The sequence below is a fragment of the Eptatretus burgeri genome, chromosome 15 (assembly GCF_056783735.1).
Source record: "Eptatretus burgeri isolate ZD-2024b chromosome 15, Ebu_testis_v1, whole genome shotgun sequence".
Classification (NCBI taxonomy): Eukaryota; Metazoa; Chordata; class Myxini; order Myxiniformes; family Myxinidae; genus Eptatretus; species Eptatretus burgeri.
Genome location: NC_140975.1, coordinates 56248046 through 56270814, shown reverse-complemented (window position 1 = coordinate 56270814; position 22769 = coordinate 56248046). Strand labels below are relative to the sequence as shown.

Below are 22769 nucleotides of genomic sequence, written 5' to 3'. Positions count from 1 at the left end.
TATATATATATATATATATATATATATACAGATATATATATACATATATATATATACACATATAAATATACATATATATATACACATATACATATACATATACATATACACATATACATATATATATATATATATATATATATATATATATATATATATATATATACATACACATATATATATATATATATATATATATATATATATATATATATACATATATATATATATATATATATACATACATATACATATATATACATATATATACATATATATACATATATATCTTCATATATATATATATACATATATATATATATATACATATACATATATATATATATACATATACATACATATATATATATATATATATATATTTTTACATATATATATATATATATATATATATATATACATATACATATATATATATATACATATATACATATATATATATACATATATATATACATATATATATATATATATATATTTCTATATATAGATACATATATATGTCGAGATCAGGTGCGTCCGTACTGATTGGTATAAAGCGCTGTCCACACCGATCACAGGTAGAGAAGAGTTTTTATTGCCCACCTCAGACATGTACAGAGAGAGAGAGAGACAGAGAGAGAGAGAGGGAGAGAGAGAGAGACAGAGCGAGAGAGAGAGAGAGAGAGAGAGAGAGAGAGAGAGAGAGAGAGAGAGAGAGAGAGAGAGAGAGAGAGAGAGAGAGAGAGAGAGAGAGAGAGAGAGAGAGAGATGCAGTAGTTCAGTCCAATATTACTCTGGCAAGCTTAGCATTTTAGCTTGTCTTATATACAATTTGCCCTGCCCCTTGTGTGACCATCTGTTAACATGATTCACCCTGTTCCCATCATTGGTTTCTATTGGGAGGCTACAGCCCAAAGCTATCCTTTTCCATTCCCAGGGATCAATTTCCTTTGAGGAGACAAAAGCCTGGAGCTATTTCCTTCCTCTGGGCTTTGAAAGTATTTTTCTTCCATCGACAGGAAGGTCTGTTCTGGTCATCATCCGGCTAAAGAAACCTAGGGTGACAGGAAGATTACTTTCATTTTAAGAGCTATGGCATTCCGTCTTTTGTTCTGCTCCTTGAATCGTTAAAACAGCTGTTTAACTGTGCCAAGCAGTACTGAGTTATGACCAGGTCTCCCTTGGTACAAGACTCAAAGAATGTTTAGCAAGGGTAAATGCAAAAGCCAGCTGTTCAGTTGTGTGAGCAGCAAGAGATCAACGACTTGCCTTGGGTGTTAAAACAGCCCGGCATCGACAGCTGGTGAGTCCATTTGCAACACAGTAAATGTCTATGGCTTAAAAATGTTCCTTTAGACTGGCCAGTTAAAAGGTAATTTTACCAAGAATGGCTGTTTTCAGTTTTGGGACATGTGTAATATCTCCACAATCGCTCCTCTTGTTACTTTGGAACATTTGTGTAAAAGAAACAAAACAGGAACACAATAACTTTGAGAGATGGAGCATCCATGGATTGGCAGGACGGCAGACAGCAGTCTTCCTTCAGGTGGCCCACTCTTATGGTCAACTCCAAGTGGCCCATGACAATCGGAGGCTCCTTCTGCACCTCCTAGCCTGAAAAGAGACCCCTACCCACTGCCCCATCAACACCCCAACCCCTCTGTAGAAAAGTGGATAGTATTTCAGCAATTATGAATGAAGCATAGGTCATGAGGAAGCAAAGTTACTTTCTTAAGCTACTCACACAAGGTTCTTTTTGCACAACAGGCAAGAATATATTTTAGCTAACTACAGTGTTCTTTATGAATGACAAATAAGAATATATTTTGGCTAACTACTGTGTTCTTTATGAACAACAAGTAAGAATAATATATTCTTCACCAACTGCAAGCCAGAGTAAAAAGAAGAAAGTACAAATCCCAATATTTGCCAACAAGGCAATGTTTAGATAGTATTTATTCCCATCCTCTCCATTGGCGGAAGCAATTCGAGACACTCATCCAACGTGAGTTTGAGCAGGGTGTTCTTTATGAACGACAAGGAATTCTTTAAAAAGTTTTTGTCAATCCCAAAAGCACTAGTGTCTGTACTTTCATATTTCCCCAAAAAATAATACCACCATCACGGTGTCTCGACTTAATTTTAAACTAGGTTCTTCATTTTCTGGGTTTTCTGGGTCTTCAGAGATGGTTGGTCCAGGGAAACTTCATGCACCACTATTGTCGTCATTGTGGTGAATTTTCTCTCTCTCTCACACACACCGATCATTACTTTTATGCACGCCATGATGACAATAACACTGAATATCATAAGGCCAACGATCAATATGTGGAATATCCATGTTCCCTATCCACCAAACACTTCCCATTAACCAAGATCTGAACTCTTCTTCCTTAAAATAGTCATGGTACTCTGCAGCTACCTTCCTTGCGTGTTCCGCGAGGTCACAGAAATATACCATTTAATGATGTCTGGGATTCCGCAAGATTATTTATTCGTATCCTTATATCTATCCTTGTCTCAGTAATTTGTCCCTCAATAGTTACTTGTGAGCAAACCAAACACTTGCTCTTTATGACATTCCCATAATGCCCTCACTATCTGTTATTGTCCATATTATAACGATTATGCACATGCTAATCAAAAGCATTGCCACATCTGTCATAAACCTCCAGTAACATTCTTTCAACTTGCAGATTTCCTTTCTTTCTTTTTTCTCGACTTCGTGTATCCTCTTTTGCCATGAGATGCGTGTGAATCCATGATTGGCTTACTTTCTTATTTGACAGCTACTTGGGTAACCAGTAATACCTGGAAGGGTCCAGTCCAATGCGTCTTCAGGACGTTCCTCCGTTCGAACACCTTGTTGTTTTACCCAGTCGCCAGACTGGATGCCGTGATGTTCCTCTGCAGTTTTGTCCCGTAGATTGTCTGACGTGCTGTCAAACTCTTTCACAATCTTTATTAGAGCATCACAAAAGTATATCTTCATGTATAGGTCCATATATTCCACAGACATTCTACCAATAACCACATGTAATGTTTGGCCTAGCACTTAGAGTGGTGACTTGGGATCCTAGGGCCCTGAGCCCAAATCCCATTGACCGCCAAACGAACCCCAGAGGGCTGACTCAGCCTGTCATTCCTTCAAGAATGGCAAAAATGAACATCAGTACACTGGCAATAGGGGAACCGCATCAGCGGCACAGTCATGCCCCAACCAGTGATGCAACCAACAGCCAAAAGGCAGCACATACCACAAACATATGATAATACACATAGCTTCTACTAAATCTTTCGATTTTACAAATTTTCGATTTTCTCCCACCTCTGCAAGTCCTTGAGTGTACCATGTTCTCAGCACCTCCTTCTACATCATCCTCCTTTTGCTCGTGCAGCTCACTTTTGTGAGCTAAACGAGCAAACACCTTTTGGGCAACCACTTTGCCCTCACTTGAGATCAAAAGTTTGTTTCTGTATTATAAAAGCAATCTATTTTCCTCCTACTTGGCTCTTTCAATTGCCTCAGCTGCATCCTGTAGTGCTGCAATGTCGTCAGTAATCAGCACCCTTTCCTCATTTTCTCTTTATTAGCAATTTGCTATTTATTGTGGTTTTACTGCTAAATCAGCTAAAGTATTTCCTTTTGAGACCATATTGTTGTGGGGGGCCGGATATCGGCGGCGAGCACGACCGCTAGAGGGAGCAGTAGAGTCAGCTCTACCGAGCACACCCTCAAAAAGGAAATAGACCTCGTCGGGTCTTTACCGATACCCCCCCCCCCCGCTTGGAGGGAAGGTGAGCTGGAGGTAAAAAGCTTGCTTGAACCTTCCCGCCTCGTGCGGCCCATGACGATCCGGCTTGGCGGGACTCGAACCTGCAACTCGATCCCGCTGCAAGCACCAGGTAGGAGGGTAACGTCGGTTGCCAATGGAACTCCCCCACAGGCGCTTGGCACGTATGCGCGTCGAAAAGGCCGATGGTGGAAGGAAGCGAGGGAGGATGCCATTGTTGTTGGTGAATATAAGAAACTAACTACAAATAACTCACAGCGCACGTTCACCCAACTCCCATTAGACACAGGGGAAAGGGAGCCATCTATCCACATTTACTTAATGAAATAACTGAGCTACGGGGACCTAAATGTTAAGTGCTCATGGCTGCCACATTCGTACAGTGTTCTTGCTTCATATGTGCTACCATGTTCACTATGGCTGACATTTCTACTATCAATTTAGCAATATCGACTAGCACGCTTTGTGATATTACATACCCTCTTATTTCCAAAGTTCCCCAACATTGTGTCATCCTGTACAGTATACACATATCAGGAATATGCTTTCACCCTTGGCTAGATTGCATACCGCAATTAGCACACGTACCACTTTCCAAGATATTATTTTCAGTGGACACTACATACCCTGACAGTTATGTTCAGTGTTGGACATCTTTCGATTACCACATTCCAAAAATAAAATGAAATATTTTCCTCTTTGTTATAACACCTGTGAACATTCAGAATAGCCCACAAGCCATCACCTCACAAATTTCTCAAGGTTCCACTCGACACATGTCTCTAATACGCTACTTGGGTCATGCACAGTTGTAATTTGGCCTCTGGCACCTCATCGCCTCTGGCAGCCAGTACCCCCAAGAAGGTTACGATATTTCTCCTGCCATCATCCACATAGTGTACCAATAATACCTCTGGCAATTTGAATATCTCCACATATACACACACACACACACACACACACACACACACACACGCACACACACACACACACACACACACACACACACACACACACACACACACACACACACACACACACACACACACACACACACACACACACACACACGTGTGATTTCAAAAACAATTCACTTTAATGATCATCCAGGTGTATACAGTGACCTCTATATGACGACATTCACAGTCATGCCAGACTTCCTCCAGTTGTAGGATTATTTGTTCCTTGTCTGGCTTTGAGTGCAACAAGAAATATATATGTGTTCTCGACGCTTCTGAGGCACAGACAAAATTGGACACAATGCAGGTGAAGAACTTGTAGTTCAGTCATGTGAGGCGTGTATGTTGGCTACTTACGTTCTGACAGATAGGATGGTTTTGTTGAAGGGGTGATGGAGAGAGCAAGCACCTCACTGAGGATCCTATGGAAAAACAACAACAAGTGGAAATGTTAAACACACTGACGTCTCCATCACCTTGATTCAGGATTCAGGAAAGGGCACAGAAGGAAATGCACTGATGGATCAGGTAATCTATTAAAAAGAACAAGGTGATTTTATTGAATCCAGGGAAGGGTGGTTGTGGTGGTTGTGGGTGGGGGGGGGGGGGAAAGAGAGAGTTAAAGTTCTTGTTATTTATCGTACGTGGAGATAACCAAGCCAATAAATTTCCTTTCAAACCAAAATTATAATCACAATTATCTCCACAATTAAGGATATTCTTCGTCTTCATTGAGGGACGTATTAACAACTTACGTCAAAAGATAAATTCCCAAAATTTCTTTCAACTTAACATCTTTACCATGGGGTGGGCTGTGTTTGCGCCCGGCATCTTCACGTGTAACTTCCCCAAAGTCCTGAAGTGCTTACCTGTTGAAAGCCCTGAGTATTGTGTGGCCCCCTCAAAACCGTGCTGTTTCGGTTGTTGCTGACACTGTTGCAGCCTGTCATCACTGTGAGGCTTCTGTTTCAGTAACCCCTCAAAACCGTGCTGTTTCTATTGTTGCTGCCTGTTATCATGGTGAGGCTTTTGTTTTTGCTGAAGTCCCTCAAAACCGTGCCATTTCTCTTGTTGCTGATGCTGCAGTTGCCAACTGTCAACAACCACTGTGAGGTGTCTGTTGCTGAAGCCCCTCATAACTGCTTCATCCTGTACCCACGGTGAGCATTCCATTGCTCATGATATTGCCAGTCAACATCGTGGGTTTGGTGTTGTTGCTGCCATTGATTCCTGTCATCATGGTCAGGCTTCCATTGCTGATGGTATCGCCTGTCATCACTGTAGAGTTGGCCTTGTTGCTGCCATCGATTCCTGTCCTCATGGTGAGGCCTCCTTTGTTGATGGTATCTCCTGTCACCACCATGGGGTTTCTCTTCATTTCTCGCACCTTTGTATGTCACCACCCTTTCGTTCTGTGAAAACAACGTGCACAAGAGAATATTCCCTTCTTCGTCATCTCTCTGGTTCTGTTCTTCCCGTGTCTGTTCTTCCTGCTCTCTGCACGTTTTCTCCTTCACCTCACCTTTCAACACCTGTTGTTCACGTTTATTCACCTCGTTTTCTCTTTCACAAATCTCTTGTTCTCGTTGATCTATTTCTCGCTGTCCACACGATAACTCTTCCTCTTTTGTGTTAATTTTCTGCACAAATTGTTCTTCTTTTTGGCGCATCTCATTCTCCATTTTCTCTACATCCTCCTCTCTTTTCTTTTGTTCTTCTTTGTGCTCTCTCACCTCTTCTTGCTCGTTTCTTTTTGTCATTTTTTTTTCTTCATTGATTTTTCTCTGCTGTTCTTCCGTGATTTTCTCAAACTTTTCTTTCTCTTTGATCCTCATAACTCTTTCTCATACTTTTGTTTTGCACCTTTTTTCCAGCACCTCTTGCTCTCTCAGATGAACTAATCGCTCTCTTTCTTTTACTTTTTCTTCTTGTTGGTGCATCGTTCACTTTCTTCCTGCAGTTTTTCTCTCGTTCTCTGAGCCTCCTCGTCCTTTGCTTTCTCCATCTCTCCTCGTTCATTTTCTTGGACCTCCTTGAGCAGCGGCTGTTCTTCCTCTCCTTTTTCTTCTGTTCACATTTCTGGCCACATGGAAAACTGCAAGAAACAAAGACAATGTTTACAAGTTTAAAATAAAGTGAAGTATAAAGCATAAAATGAATGTTTTTGTAAAACACAAACAACACGTTCCATGAGTGCTGTGTTGTTATCGGATCCGAGACGTTGAATCTGCAGATGTAACTTAAACAAGGTTAAAAGGATGGCTGTGGAATTATGAAACCAAGACATAAAATAGTCAGATACTTATATCAAGGCACAAAAAAAGAGAGAAGCCATTGTCTGATTGAAGAAAGAAAAAAAAACATCGAATAAGAAGAAGTAAACTGAATGTGATCTCCCTTGAAAGGCTCAAAGTTCATGGTGAGTGGTTTTAGGATTCACCAAGTTAATACCCAAGGTCGTTAACTACTAATTGAACAATTTTTTTTTAAATCTGAAACACGTCCCACAGAGGATGATTGTTATAAAAGACAGAATAACATCTTTTCATGTTTCCGTGACGGGGAGACGCATGCCTGAACGTCACCTGACAACGAGAGGATGTCCCCCACTCTGATACCCCCTGTTATCACTGGACCAGACATTAGTGTGTAGAGCTGGGCGATTCTGAAAAATAAATTCTGAAATAGGTGAAGATCTCTGAGCTATCTTATCCTTTTGGATGATGTCATGATTATATTGATGAAACAGTAACTTGTTTTCCTTACCAGTGGATGCAGAGCTTTGTTTTCATTTTCGTCATCAACCGGCACAATGGTTTAAAATTAATGAATACAAAGAGAGAGAGAGAGGATGGCAACCGTGACTACCGAGATACTGCCAACTGGATCCCTCAGTCCTTCGTTGACAACAGCAATCTGGAAAATCTGTGGACAAGGGGAGGGGCAGGAGAAATTTTTATGACATTGAAAATTAAACTAAACAATATCTGTGACAAAAAAGCTTTCATTTTACAAGATTATGACGTCAAGCAATGGCGGTGGGAAAACATGGTGGACACACACATTCTGATGAACCATGCTCTCTTAAAGAGCTGCTGAACCAGCTTCTTGTCAAGGGTTAAACTGGGTGGTTCGACATTGTCTTCCCTGCAGCAGTTAGAGCAACATTTTGGAATTTGTTCAGGGTGCCGGCGATAGCTACTCTTCGTGGTGAACACAGTGGGATCTTTAACGTCCACCAACGAAAGCTTGGACGTGATTTGAACCCAAACAAGACAACTTTGAGGTGCACGCACGCACGCACACACACACAGACAGACAGACAGACAGACAGACAGACAGACAGACAGACAGACAGACACACACACACACACACGCGCCAATGCTAATGGTGTATTGCACAACTGCATACCTGAATGGGAAGGTTTCTGAGCAATTGCCATATACCTTTGGCATATCCTTCCTGTTTGCAAAAAAAGGACACAAAATATGTAGAATCAGTCAAATTGATAGTTCATTTTGAGGAAGATCATACGGCTGGAAAGTGAAAAACACACACACACACACACACACACACACACACACACACACACACACACACACACACACACACACACACACACACACACACGGAGCCAATCCACATCAAATGTTCATGGTGTATTTCATGACGTCATACCTGAAAGGGAAGGAGGTTTCTCAGTCCTTCATAGATCGACTCGGGATATCCTTGCCACTTCTACATGAAAGACACGAAAACACAAAACATGTTGAATCAGAGAAAGTTATTTGGATTCCATTCTTAGCACATCACAATCATGTATCACCAACCCCCCCCCCACGCCCCCCCGCCCCCCCGCCAACCCCCTTTCCGACATGAAAATAAATATCACACAACAATGCACAAACGTGTTAATTAAGGGGACAGTTTGGGGAAATTTTAAAGCTGAACTCCCAAACCATATTTCCCATTTCCCCCCAAGGTTGCAGATTTGTGGGGTTTTTTTCAAGAATGTAACCCCCACGAACGGTGAGGATCTCCTGTTTGTACCTGAACACTGCACGGGGTATCGTGTTCTATGAACTCTGTAGTTGTCGTAGTGAAGGATGTACATTAAATGCTGCAACACCAACTACCACGAAAGCGTAATCACAAACTCCACCGGAGAGTATGTCGATGATCCCTGGGTGAACAACCTCGTAAACAGATAAACCGGACTCGTTTACACAAAGTCATGAAATAAATTTACTTGTTTACTGTGGGGGGAATCGAACCCACACGGATGGTCGAACACCCGTGGAATGAACAAAAACTGGACCTTTCGCCTTTAAACCGTTTAAAATGTACAAGGAAATGTTCATACTCGTTTACAGCTCACCTGTGGAAGTTCGAGCAGGTAACCGAAATTGTGGTAAAGGAACAAACAGAATCGTAAACTGAGCAAAACGCCGAGAAAAACGCGCGTCCTCGTCATCTCGAAGCAAAGTTTGAACTGCGACAAAGACCGTGGAGGTAACAATGATAAAGTTACCAACGTTCTGTGACGTCACAATGAAGGGTGGTGTTCATTGTCAGTTTGAATTTGACATTTATTTAATTTCCAGTTCGTTTGTTAGCCCATCGTTGTTGATGAACGGTCATCCCGTTTCACACTCGATCGTTTTCACTTCGTTATTTCTCTGTTTCTCCACATTTCCGGTTAAGGAGGTTCACTCAAGATCTTTGGGTCTTGAGTTCGAGTTCCTGTCGGCCGTTTGATGGACACCAGGTGGGGTTGATTCAGCCCGTCATCGTTCCAAGGTTGGGGAAATGAGTACCAGTGGACTGTTAATGGAGGGAACTGTATCAGCGGCACAGCCACTCTCCCAGAAAATGATGCAACCAGCAGTGACAGGGAAAACGTTCTTTTGACGCATTCCTTTGTTTAGGCAACTGACAGCTCTGTATACGAAAAAAATAATAACTTGGCTAACGTGCATGAAGCAAAAACATACCCACTGCTTATAATTCAAAACTCCTTTACGACACTGGAAAACGTGGGGACAGAAATACTGGACTGTAAATGGTGGAGACTTGTAATACCCTCCTCCACCTGGAGGAGGCGCAACATGATACACATTCACATAGAGAATTTGCAATCCCTCTTCTTTGCAATAAGATCCTCGTCCTCTTAATGATGACGTCATAAAAACGAATATGACGTCATTGTGATGTATCAGGTTTGCGATAAATTATCTGTGCCAATGCCCGGCTTGATTCCCGCAACCAAAATTCAAACAGCTTGCCTAGTTTCGGAGATAATGGTATAGGCGATTTCCATTAGCGGCGATATTATGACGTCAACTTTTTTTCTCGGAAGAATTTCCAAATTTGGAGATAGTTACTGCCTGCGCGAGGGCTTTCTGCATATACATGGCAAGTTTCACGAAGATCCGATGAAAACGCTGGGTTGTGAAACAAAAAATGTCAAAAAATAGGAATGACGTCATAAAAACTGATATGACATCAGAGTGATGTATCATATGTGCGGTAATTAATCTCTGCTAATGCCCTGTTTGATTCCCGCAAAAATAATTCAAAAAGCTTGCCTAGTTTCGGAGATAATTTTTTCGGCGATTTCCATTAGCGGAGATATTTTTACGTCATAACTTTTTTTCTAGGAGGAATTTTCAAAATTGGAGATGGTTACTGTCTGCACAGGGTATTTTTACATATAAACACCAAGTTTCAGGAAGTTTCGATGAAAACTGAAGGCTGTGAAACAAAAAAGTCCACAAGAACAACAACGTGAGTAAGACTTAGAGATCCTCTACGAGGATCTAAAAATACCCCCATGAGAGTCTGTAAGGAGTCTCGATGTTGGAATGGTGCGGAAAAAATGGCTTTCGACAAAAACTAAAGTTGCAGATACCCCGTGCAGTGTTCGGGTATATACAGAAGGTCGGGGGGAGAGGGGGGTCTTACCGTTCGTGGGGGTTACATCCTTGAAAAAGAAATCTGCTGCGTGCAAAACTAAAGTTGGAATCTCTTCTCTTAAAAAGTCGCTTTGGCTACATATGAGAACCGACTTGGTTTGTTCAGCTGATTGTCGATGCACCACTTTTCAGTTCTCCAGACTTGTTTTACTTGTATTGCGGTCTCTCAGCTCAATTGGTCAAGTGAATCTCTCGGGGTGCTGGGAGGAGGTGATTAAGGATGATCAACGGGTCTGGCAAAGATGATGAGGGTTCATCTTGGTCGGTTAATCGAACTAGGAGGAGGGGCAGACCACAGCGGGAGCCTACCGATGGGTCGGAACCACCCAAAGCAGTTAAGGCCACCTCTATCCCCGATACGCACCATGCCAAACTATTGATCATAGTTTCGGCCTCTGATGGTTTGAAAACCTTAAGCCCTGACAACCTAATTAAAATGGCTACACTGATTAAAATAGAATTCGGAGACGTGTCCAACGCCAAAAAGCTCAGATCGGGCGACCTCTTCATTGAGTGGAGATCAGTCGCTCAGCGGGAGATGGCGTTGAGAGCCTCGTATTTTGGCTAGGTCCGAGTCTTGTGTCAGATTCCGAGGTATCTGAGGGAGAGTCGAGGAGTCAATTACGGGATTGATCCCTCCATTGAAAGCGATGACATCAAGAGTCATTTAGTAGATGTGGGAGTTGTTGATGCCCGCCATCTCACCATGGTCAGGGAAAGGGTCAAAGTCGATACCACCTCGGTGGTTTTGTCTTTTGGCAACCCAGTCCTCTTCCCCATAAGTTTTCCTGGGGTATCAAGCCTTCACTTTCAACAAGGGCCGACCTTCGAACCCCCACATTTAAAAACTTTGTGTGTCAGATGTGCCAAAGGCCTTAACCTTCTAAGAAGTCTAGATCTTGGTGAGCTCATCAGCAAAGTCTCCTTCTCCTCTATAAAAACCTCATCTGCTCCCAATTTGATTATGGCAGTCAGGCCTTTTGGGACATGTGCAAAACCAATAGACAAAAGCTGGAAACCATTTAAGCCAAAGCTCTACAGCTGTGTTTGTGCCTTCCTTTCGGAGGCTTGCGAGATACCCTTGTCCCTCCTTTGGGAGGGGTCCAATTTCAGGTACTGGGCTAAGATCATTTCCGCCGGGGACAACCACCCAGGTAAAGTGCTGCTGTTGGACTGTTTGGAGTATCAAGCTCTCGGCAAATCCTCCCTCCCTCCTCATTTCGGACTTGCGTGTGTGAGGGCAGCTAAAGAAATGGGTTTGGATTCTTTACTGATTAATCCCCTAAACAAAGTGGCAATTTGGCCCTTCTGGACTCAAGAAACATCCCATATTCACTTGGATCTATTGGGGAAAACTAGTCGGGACAATGTGCTTGTGACATGTAACGAGTCCATGGAATATATCAACACGGTTTGGAGTCAATCCTTACATGTCTAAACAGATGGCTCGAAAGATCCGGTACTAGGTAGAACAGAGGCTGCTTTTTGTATTCCAGAGGTTAAGGTGATCAAGTCCATTAGGCTTTCTGACCATCTTTCAGTACTCTCGGCTGAACTCATTGCTATTATCTTGGCCCTCGAATGGATAATTGACTTTAATTCCCTGAGTGCAGTTATTTTCTCAGATTCAATCTCTGGTCTGAAAGTGTTGGAGTTCCTAAAGTCTGGATGTCGGCATGACTTAGTTCTTGAGGTGCTTCACCTTCTTGATGTGGCCAATTGGAAGGGCACTGTTGTTAACCTGTGCTGAATCCCTGCTCAGGTGGGCATTGGATGCAATGAGGCCTACGATCAGGTAGCCAAACGGGTACTAAGGTTCGATCTTGTTACCCCAATCCCTCTGGGCCCATCAGAACCCTCTAATCTAATTAGGATCGACAACAACAAAAAATGCCAATTTCAGTGGGTGACCTCCACCAATGGGTGACCTGAGATTTGTGGATCTCCTGGTCGGGCATACCGAATATACTTTTTCAATTGAGCCAGAAGCACCCTCGACTCTGCAAATTGGCCTTAACCCTTTGAATTCTGAGCTCCTTCGACATTCGGCCCCCCAATCCTGGGCTCCCTGGATAAAAATCTGACCGCTTGGGTTTATGGAGGTTTGAATAGCTGCCAGTAAACTGGCCACTTGGGGAAACAGAGGTTTGATTAGCTGCCGGTAAACTGGCCACTTGGGGAAACAGAGGTTTGATTAGCTGCCGGTAAACCGGCCGCTCGGGTATATGAAAGTTTGAATCGCGGTTTGATTCGACAATGCAACGTCCACAACACCACCAAAACGTTCATTTGTATTTATTTATCTATTTATTTAAAATTGCGTTTAAAACATCCACAAAGCCGATGAAATACCCCCAACCTCATTGAACATTAAAGGCTCGAAGGAGTTAAAGCAAATGAGCCGTGAGATACAGTCATGTAGCTTGGAATATTTCCTGGCATTCGGATTTGACATGCTTATTTGACTAATGAGTTGAACTCTTTGCATTTAATATACTGCACACTTTGTCAACAAGTATCCATGGGACTTGACAAATAGCCAAAGAACTTCACAAAAGGATGGAATTTAAGAACAACAAATATGAACAACATGACCCCTTATTTGTTTTCTTTCGAATGCAGCCACACGGCTGTGAGAAGCAACTTTGGCTGAGGGCAACAGCTCTGCTGATGCATATGACACCAAGGCGGATTGAACAAGATGAAAAAAATTGCCAATCATAATTCAGCCTTTAAAAGAAGGAAACATACTTTGTCTCCATTGACACATTCGTGATGACAAATTCTCCACTTATTTGGACCAGGGTCAAGACATGATATATCTGTATGGCACAGTACTCCCAGCCCCCAGGCAGGTCTAACACTCTTTAAATTGCACCAATATGATATCACCACGACCCAAGTTACATTGACTTGAAAATCCGTCTGAAATACTGTCGGTCTCTGTAAAAACTATCCAAGTTAGGACGCCGACAGTGGCATGATGTCTCCTATCATCATTGATTAAATATTGGTCATGTGGACAATAGAGCTTCCATTGTGCTTGAGATTAATGCAGCACAAATCAGAGATTGCAGACAGTGCCAGGACTTCTTTTGTGTGGTGTACTTTGTGTGGCGTTTATGTATTGGTGTGTTACGTAATTAATAAGAGACATAATTAGAACTGCAACTTTATAATTGCTGGCAGTAATGACCCAGTACCAAGACGTCCCGATTTGATGCAATCCCGCTTTTATTGGACACCTGACCCTGACCCATGAGGTTTTAAAAAAAATTATTATTTTGCAATTGAATTTAGAATGGGATTAAAATAAATTCAATTTAAATGAAATGGAAGACCAGATAGTTGCAGTCCTGCATTGGAGTCATCAGAATGAACCCAAACAAGCAAAAAACAAAGATGAAGTCATCAGGAGGAACCTCGATAGGATTCACATTTCAGCTGCTCCTCCTCTACCCTCAAACCCATCCAGGCACAGCCAAGTGAGCCTTATTCCCAAAATAAAAATAAAAAAAATAAAAGATACCCATATCAGAAAAAGTCAATAATTCTGGCCACCAAACCATGTGTCTGATCAAGTTGAAATTTAAAATATGTATTCCCTATTACTACTAGATCATAATTGTGAAGTTTCATGTCGATCGATTGAGCAGTTCCAGAGAAAACATTATTTAATATTTTCTTCTATCCAATATGGCTGCCAAACCATGTGACCTATCAATTATTCCCAAACAAACTCGTACACACAAGGCTTGGGGAACACTTGTGTGAAGATTCCCCTTGATCTGTCCAGCCATTCTGGAGAAGATTTGTTTTTATAGGTTTTTAGGTAAATCCAATATGGCTGCCAAACCATGTGTGAACCTTTTGTTCCTCATGGATAGGCGGTCATATGTGTAACGTTTCACCTCGATCTGTTCAACCACTTCAGAGAAGAAGATTTTTGAAGGTTTTCTTTAAAAAACAACAATACGGCTGCCGAATCACGTGTCCGATGACGTCATCAATTTTTTTTAATGTGGACCATTTTATCCCTAGATGACTCAAAAAATTTCATACTGATGAGATATAGCATTCTACATGTGCAATTATGACGTCATAATGAAGGCACCTATGATGTCATCGAAAAAATCACACTTATTCCCCATGAGGAGTGCTTGCCGTGTGCCAAGTTTAGATATTTTCCTTGGTGCTGTTTCAGAGATACAGAGGTCCAATTTTTTTAGTTTTTCCAATAGGGCTGACACACCACGTGACCTGTGACGTCATGTTTATCAATACATCATTTTACATGAGTAGTCGCACCTAAGGTGAAACTTTCATCTCAATCTGCCAAGCAGTTGTGGAGAAAAACACAAAAGTTCTGTGCGGACTAACAAACAAACAAAGACAGACAGACAGACAAACAAATGAAAAATCACTCATCGAGTGACACTTGGCGAAACGGAACGACACTCAATAGAGCGCATACCTCCGCTAGGCTGAACAGTTTATATTTTGTATCCTACTGATACCTGTAGGTCGGTTCTGAATCCAGACCTGAACCTAAATGAAATCGGCTTGTTCTTGTCAACTAACTAACTCTTCCACCTCGTTTTGTCACAAGTCATCCACAACTTTTTGAGATAACATGCTGTACATCGTTTTTGGCCCCATCTCTCAATGGTGAAGAATCACTGCAAAATTATACATTTTTTTGTAGTCAGAGGAGGAGTCGGAGCCGCTGGGATTACGGGTTTCTTGGGTCAAAACTAAGATCCAGGCTTTCAATGACATCTTGGATGCTGCTGTCCTGTCTGTATCTGTTTGTGGTGAGGATGTTGAGGTCGTGGAGAGATTCACTTACCTTGGCAGTGATATTCATGTCTCTGCCGGCTGTGAGTCAGAGGTCAATAGACGTCTGGGTCGGGCCTGGGGAGTCATGGATTCACTGGATCATGGGGTGTGGCGCTGCCGGTACCTGTGCGGGAGGACGAAAGTCCGAGTCTTCAGGTCCTTGGTGCTTCCAGTCTTGCTCTATGGATGCGAGACTTGGACTCTGACCAAGGATCTGAGATGGAGACTTAATTCCTTTGGTACCAGGTCTCTTCGGAGAATCCTTGGCTATCGCTGGTCGGACTTTGTGTCCAACGAGCGGTTGCTGAAAGAGACTCGGATGAGATTTGTTACCTGCATGGTCCGTGAGAGTCAGTTGCAGCTGTATGAACATGTGGCTCATTTTCCTGACGCTGATCCTGCTCACCAGATTCTCTCAGCGAGGGAGTTTCGTGAGTGGAGGAGGCCAATGGGCCGACCACGTGCCTCGTGGTTGCAGCAGGTTGATCGGCATCTGAAGGAGATGGGGATGGGCCTGGCATCTGACTGGGGGATGGCCAGACGGAGGCCCCTGGAGTACCGGTGGAAAGTGGACGCAGCGACGCGCCGTTCTGGAACATGCTCCCATACCTGACCTGACTTGTATTCAGATCTGGACTTGGATCTTCACCAAAATTGAATCAATTCTTCCAAGTGGCAATCCCAATCTGTCCACCAAGTTTCGTGTGAATCCATCCCTAACCTTTTCTGATGTTGTGCTATACATCGTTTTTGGCCCTGTCTCTCAATGGTGAGGAATCACTTAAAATATTCTCAGATACAGATCCAGATTCAGATCTTCACCAAAATCAGGCGTTCCTGTCCTTGGCTGGTCACCGACACCCACAAGAAATATCAGAACGATAGTGTGAAAACTGTGGCAAAAAATCGTGACAGACAGACAGACAGACATACTAAAGCAACAGACCAAGATTCTTGGCAAAAAAATTGTTTCTCCAAGTAACAAACAAACCCAAATGCAATACCCTCTCCTTTGGTGAGGGTTACTAGAGAGTTCAAGGAGCACAATACCCCATGCAATGCTTAAGTCTCTACTGTATTTCAATTTTAATAACATAATGATTTTATAGATAGTAAAAAAATTCTGGAAGTTTCGCACGACTGAAGCAGTCTTATACATCACCCTTATACATCGTAATAAGACGACATTGAGTTGCAGTTTCGGAGGCGAAGGCTTTATCGATCACCAGAGAACGCAGCGTCAACCGGCATAGTACATCGACATATCGGAGACCTCTTTGTTACCCTAATACTACACCCCCTCACACGTCACACCAACTCATGCTATATATATATATATATTTATATATCGACATATAAAGCCTGGTGTTGGCGCAGTGGTTAGGGCAGCGGCTTGGGATCCAAAAGGTCCTGAGTTCAAGCCCCGTTGGGCCACTGAATTAATACCCCAGGGGGTTGACTCAGCCTGTCATCCTTCTGAGGTCGGCGAAATGAGTACCAGTGTACTGGGCCGGTGTATACCCCGGTTAAAATAGGTGTACCAGATCCCTGTGTCGCAAGAGGCGACCAGGGTTGCGTCAGGAAGGGCATCCGGCGTAAAACGTGCCAAATCACAATGCGGATCATAGGGATGATCCGCTGTGGCGACCCCTAATGGGAGCAGCCAAAAGAAGAAGAAGAAGAAGATATATATATATATATATATATATATATATATATATATATATATATATATATATATATATATATATCGACATATAGCGTGATTCTTATAAGTATTAAGAAGGCAATTTGTGTTCTCATGTTCATGTATATCATTCAATTTAAATAAAGGTATAAAGAGGTTTAAAGGCATATAAATTAATTATTTCCATGTGTTACCATTGTTTTACCCAGCGTCTATGACATCACCCTATCAAACACGTTACATTAGTCATTTGTGCCTGTTTTTTGTATCCCTTATAATGTCCTTAAATACAGTAAGTTTCCCGTTTGGGATGATTAGTCTCACCCAAAAGGGATGCGAGACTATTGCAACACCAGTGTGTGTGTGTGTGTGTGTGTGTGTGTGTGTGTGTGTGTGTGTGTGTGCGCGCGCGCGCGCGCGCACGCGCGTGCGCACATTTATATATTTTCACTTTAAAAATGGCTATCTCTGCAACCGCTTTTCTGATAGATCTGAAACTTTAAACACAGGAGGGATTCAAGATGGAGAATATTTCATTGCTAACACTGACGTCGCATGCTTGGGGTAATCAATCATGGCCATTAGATGCAGAATGAGGACTGTGCTTTGTTTACATTTCATACACTACTTCACCCACTCCTTACGGAAGCAACAGGAAGGGTCACGTAGTTATCCTCTCTGGGGTATATATATATATATAGATTACAGTACATCTGGTCTCAGGTCCATTCTTCTGTGGTGGACACGATAAGCAGAGAATGCCTCAAGGATTTTAGATTCCTCCAGATGTCTCTCAGTTTACTACGAAACAGCAGAATGTGTGACTGTTTAAAAAGGTAATCACACGTGTTTGTGGTTTATAATTTTTTTTTTAACTTCTGGGAGGCCTCTTCTTCTTCCTCGTTTACAAGTCCCAATAAACGCCACGATAAGCTATTTATACACATTAACATGGCGTTTGTTCAAGGAGGAAAAAAAAAAACCCTTGGGGAAAGGGGATATTAGTAGTACAATATTAATGTTGTTTTGTAATAACATTAATATTATGCTATTATCATTTGTGTTGTTATTAGAAGTGGCCTTGGAAAAAATTCCACAATGAGCTATCTTAACACGGATATACACCTTAACACAGACTCCACCCAAGGCGGAACACCCGTTTGGGGAGGGGGAAAAATGTAGTTGCCACAACCTCCATTGCTCCATCGTGTGAGCCTGAGTCCTTCTGTCAAGTTTGGTTGATAAACAAAGTAACGACCGAATGTATTGTGGTCACAAACTATCAGACAGACAGACAGATGCCATATTGTGTCTTCTTCTTCATTCGGCTGCTCCCGTTAGGGGTCGCCACAGCGGATCATCCGTATGATCCGCATTGTGATTTGGCACAGGTTTTACGCCGGATGCCCTTCCTGACGCAACCCTGGTCGCCTCTTACGACACAGGGATATGGTATACCTATTTTAACCGGGGTATACACCGGCCCAGTATACTGGTACTGGATGCCATATTGTGTATTTTAGTATAATCAATGAGCTTATCACTTCAATGAACAGGGTGGTCACCACTTATTCGGACCAAGCTACCCGTGTCTTGCTTGCAGGACCAAACAGTGTTGGGGCCAAGATGGCCATTTAGCCTGGGCCTCAAGCTCAAAGGGGGCCTAACATTTAGACACTTGCTAATTATTTTGGCATTTGTTAAGTTTCACAAATTTTTGTTTTTATGTGTCTCCCTATTGCGCTAAAATGTGGCACACACTGTCAGCTTGGAGATGCAAATTTAAGCAGGTAAGAGATGTGATTTGGTAAAATACATACATTTATTTTTGTTAATTACCTCTGCCACCGAAGGTGGAGAAGGTCATGTTTTCACCCCTTTCTGTCTGTTTGTCTTTTAGTGGACAGGTTGGATGTGTGACAAGGAAGAATTTATTTGATTTTGGTGAAGATCTGCGTCCGGATCCGACTACTAGAATTTTTTAAGTGATTCTTCAGCATTGAGAGATGGGGTTAAAAATGATATACAGAACAATATCTCAAAAGGTTGTAGACAGATTCGGACAAAACTTGGTGGACAGTTTGGGTGTGTCACAAAGACAAATTGATTCGATTTTGGTGAAGATCCGAATCCCGATCTGGATACGATAATTATTTAATTTTTTAAGTGATGCTTCACCATTGATTGAGTCAAAAACGATATAGTGCTGTTTAGCCTGATATTTCAAAATTATAATGGGTCCATTATGTTCTCGTAGATCAGGCATTATGTGGTGGAGGTATGCGCTCCACCGAGTGCCCTTCTAGTTGAGACAGATTTTGTCATGTCAAGAGTTTAAAATTTTCATAAATATTGATAAAAAAAATATCGGTTCTGATGGCACAAGAATCAAGATGAGACCGTGATGAATGTGTCCTCTCAAATCAGCTGATTATATTGTTGTGGAAATGAATCCCAGGGGTTAATATTTCTTTGTATAGTTGAGATGGCTCCTTCATGAATGTCTTTGAGTAAGTGTGTGATAATTTAATCATGATATTCGAGATGTGTCACTTTATGTAAAGACAGACAACATCCACCCTCCTGAATGTGTGTCTAAAATCCGCCATCCCTCTGAAACCTTCTTCAAATTTCCCCTCTGTAATCTATCTTTTATGTTCTTTTTCACGTCTGGGTAGGCCATCAGCCTGCAATTTAGGTGGGAAAGCCAGGCTCCAGCGGGCCCAACAAAAAGGGAGGGCCGCTGGAGAGTAGGAGGGGGTGGTCCTCCATCCATCAAATGGACCTTCGGGACAATGGTGAGTGAGAGGGGAGGGGTTCTTCATGGCATGAGGTGGGGGCAAGAGACTTTACAAGCACATGCTGCTGGGGCGAGGGGGGGGGGACCAGGAGTTGGCCAGACTAAACCTGTGCAAAGTCTGTGTCGTGTCTGCAAAGCTGCTGTGCAATGCCCCCACACAGCCAGCCATGCCTCTCCTCCTTTATCGCACCAAGCTGTACACGGAGCTTACCGGCACAGCTTGGGTATTTTCTGTTTTGTCTGCCTCCAGCTGTTGTCAATCTCTTGTGGAAAGACTGAGGCCTTAAGATGGATAATTAAGGATCCCATTCGTGTGTTGGTTTTATGGGCGCATATCGGTAAATTCTTATTTTATCATTAATTGTTTGGACACAATAATCAGTGTTATTGCTTCGTGTATTCCCTCCCTGTTACCATCATTACTATTATTAAACATACCTGGTCTCTGGGTGAATTTGCATCATCGTGATCATTCTTTGGTAATTAAGAGAAGCCTGTTGAGGGGTAATCGGCTGAGGCAATTGATGCCGTCTGTCCAGACCTTGCCACGCGATGCATCTCTGGCTTTGCTCGGTCTTAATTAGAGATGACGCGTACGGTACCAATTACTATGACGCATGGCTGATTCGCCGGTCCTACTGGTGCGCTGTCTGGGTGAAAAGACCCGTAATCCAATCCAGGGTGGATTGGCCAGGCTGGCCATTACGGTCGCATTGAAGCGACCCACCAGATTGTACTGGGCAAATGGAATGAACCCGCGCAGCTACAACAATATAAACAAACCACGACTAGTGGCTGGTATTGGATCAAGTGTGTGTTGAAAGGTAGAAAATTGTTACATTATAGTATCTTTTACAGTTTTAAGTCCAACTGACTCCGGAATTATTTATGTGTGAAATTTTCTCATTATTATCTTCATATAGAGCTGTTGGTTGAGAGATACGTCATTTTGAAGGTCCTGTATTGCCAATTTGCTGTTTCCAAGGCAACTACTCTTTATTTGGATTTCACAAGTATCGTACTCTGCACGGCATCTTGTTTATTTATTTATTCCAATACAAGATCGAGGCTCATAGAAGAGTCAGGTGACGGAAGGTAAAAAGGCCACAGTCAGGCCACAACTGGACAGAACAAGCATGGGGATTAACAAACAGGAAAAGAGGAAAGAGAGAGGATGATTTACTCGATGTCGACATGGAAGTGATCAGTAAGTCTGTGGCCCGCCATCAAAGTCGATGACTAACGGCATTTGAAGGGGCTCATCATGCTTAATATCAACTGTGACGTTGCATGAAAGCTAGATTTCTCTTCAATAATGAGTGCATTTGCACGTAAAAAGGCTAGAAAAGTATTTGTTAAATAAAAAAAAAAATTCAAGTTATATTTCACTCTTTTTACAGCTATTTTCATGTGTCGCCATTTTGTATTTATATTCTGGCCAGGGGCCCCAAAACCTGGAAGAGGCCTGGGCCTCTGTGAACCTCTGAAAGGGCAAGCTTGCTTGCTTGGTACCCTTTATCCTTGTCTTGCTTGCTTGCTTGCTACCTTTGCTTTATTATTCTGTTTTGTTATTTCTCTTGCATTTCCACCCAACCAAAGGGGTGAAGCAAAAACCAAGGCGACTCCAAACCTAATGGACCATTCGACTGTGAACAGTTTCATTGCTAGATGGAGGATCATCAGTGACAGTACAGAACAAGCCATTCATAGACCATGAGCAATGTTACAAAGTTTCTTGCACCCAACCATGTGTAATGCCATAAGCAAGACAGCCTCCCACATCATAAATCATAAAAGAGTTAGCATGCATGAACAATCTTTAAAACTGAGGAGCTTTATGGTTTGTAGTTCTTTTTGACGAGTTGGCGAATTCTAATTCTAATTGTATTAAATCCTCGATGCTCGGAGCAATCGATTCGGTGAGAGATGATTGATTGCTTTATGCACGTACACAAAAGTCTGAAAAAAAATAACATTAAAAAACTTAAAAAGCTTGTCTAGATGGAATACCCCAAAAATATCTGTACACCACAATATGACACCACAATGTGAAACCACAATATGACACAACGATCCTTTTACGGATTGCCAAAGAGATATTTTAACATTTTTCCATCTCAATCCTAGAAGAAATGTCTTTTGTATGCAGAACGAGGCTGAGAGCACAGCTGTGTCGCTTATGCAATGCCCTCAGCTGGTTAGAGTAGGAATTTGGTCGGGGTGCAGGCGATAGCTTGCCTACTCTTCTGAAAGGACACCTTGGCAACTATGAGGTCCACCAACTAATGCTGGCAGACAGGACACCCAGTTTAACGTTCATCCGAAAGACGGCACACACATAATTGCCTTGCCCAGCCTGCGATACCGGGATGACAGTTTGTAATTGGACTCAGGTTCGAATCCAGGCTAGATCAGCTTAGAGGTCAGTGAGCGTTCCTCTAGGCCATCCTGCCAGCCCAGCGTCAATTGTAAGATGATGTCTATGTGGGAGGGAGTTGGAGATTTGTAGTGCGGGTTTGTGTAATTACCCCACACACGCGAAGTAAAAAGCAGGGTTAAGCAATTGATTCATGTTTGTCCGTCTCTCCGACAATCTACAAACGTCAGTTTATGATCAAGGAACAACTTCATTTCAATTGAATGGTATATTTTGAACACAAATTGGAACATGAATCGGAAAACAAACCTGCCATTCAGCAGTACTGTATTTT

General features: G+C 42.3%; 1 protein-coding gene across 3 annotated transcripts in view; it reads right to left on the bottom strand.

Moving 5' to 3' along the window:
* Positions 1–617: 617 nt before the first annotated feature.
* LOC147012229 (uncharacterized) overlaps positions 618–22769 on the bottom strand; it is a 31479-nt gene continuing 9327 nt past the window's right edge. Inside the window, exons 1-6 of one of the 3 annotated variants that reach the window (XM_085856101.1) lie at positions 9136–9254; positions 8436–8495; positions 8169–8219; positions 7523–7681; positions 5626–6851; positions 618–5178 (exon numbers count right to left, since the gene is read on the bottom strand). In XM_085856101.1, the coding sequence (XP_085712227.1) occupies positions 7580–7681; positions 8169–8219; positions 8436–8495; positions 9136–9231 (309 nt within the window). In that variant the 5' untranslated portion in view covers positions 9232–9254 and the 3' untranslated portion in view covers positions 618–5178; positions 5626–6851; positions 7523–7579. Of the gene's footprint in view, positions 5179–5625; positions 6852–7522; positions 7682–8168; positions 8220–8435; positions 8496–9135; positions 9255–22769 lie in introns of those variants that run through there. The other 2 variants (XR_015051520.1, XR_015051519.1) reach the window with 2 other exon arrangements.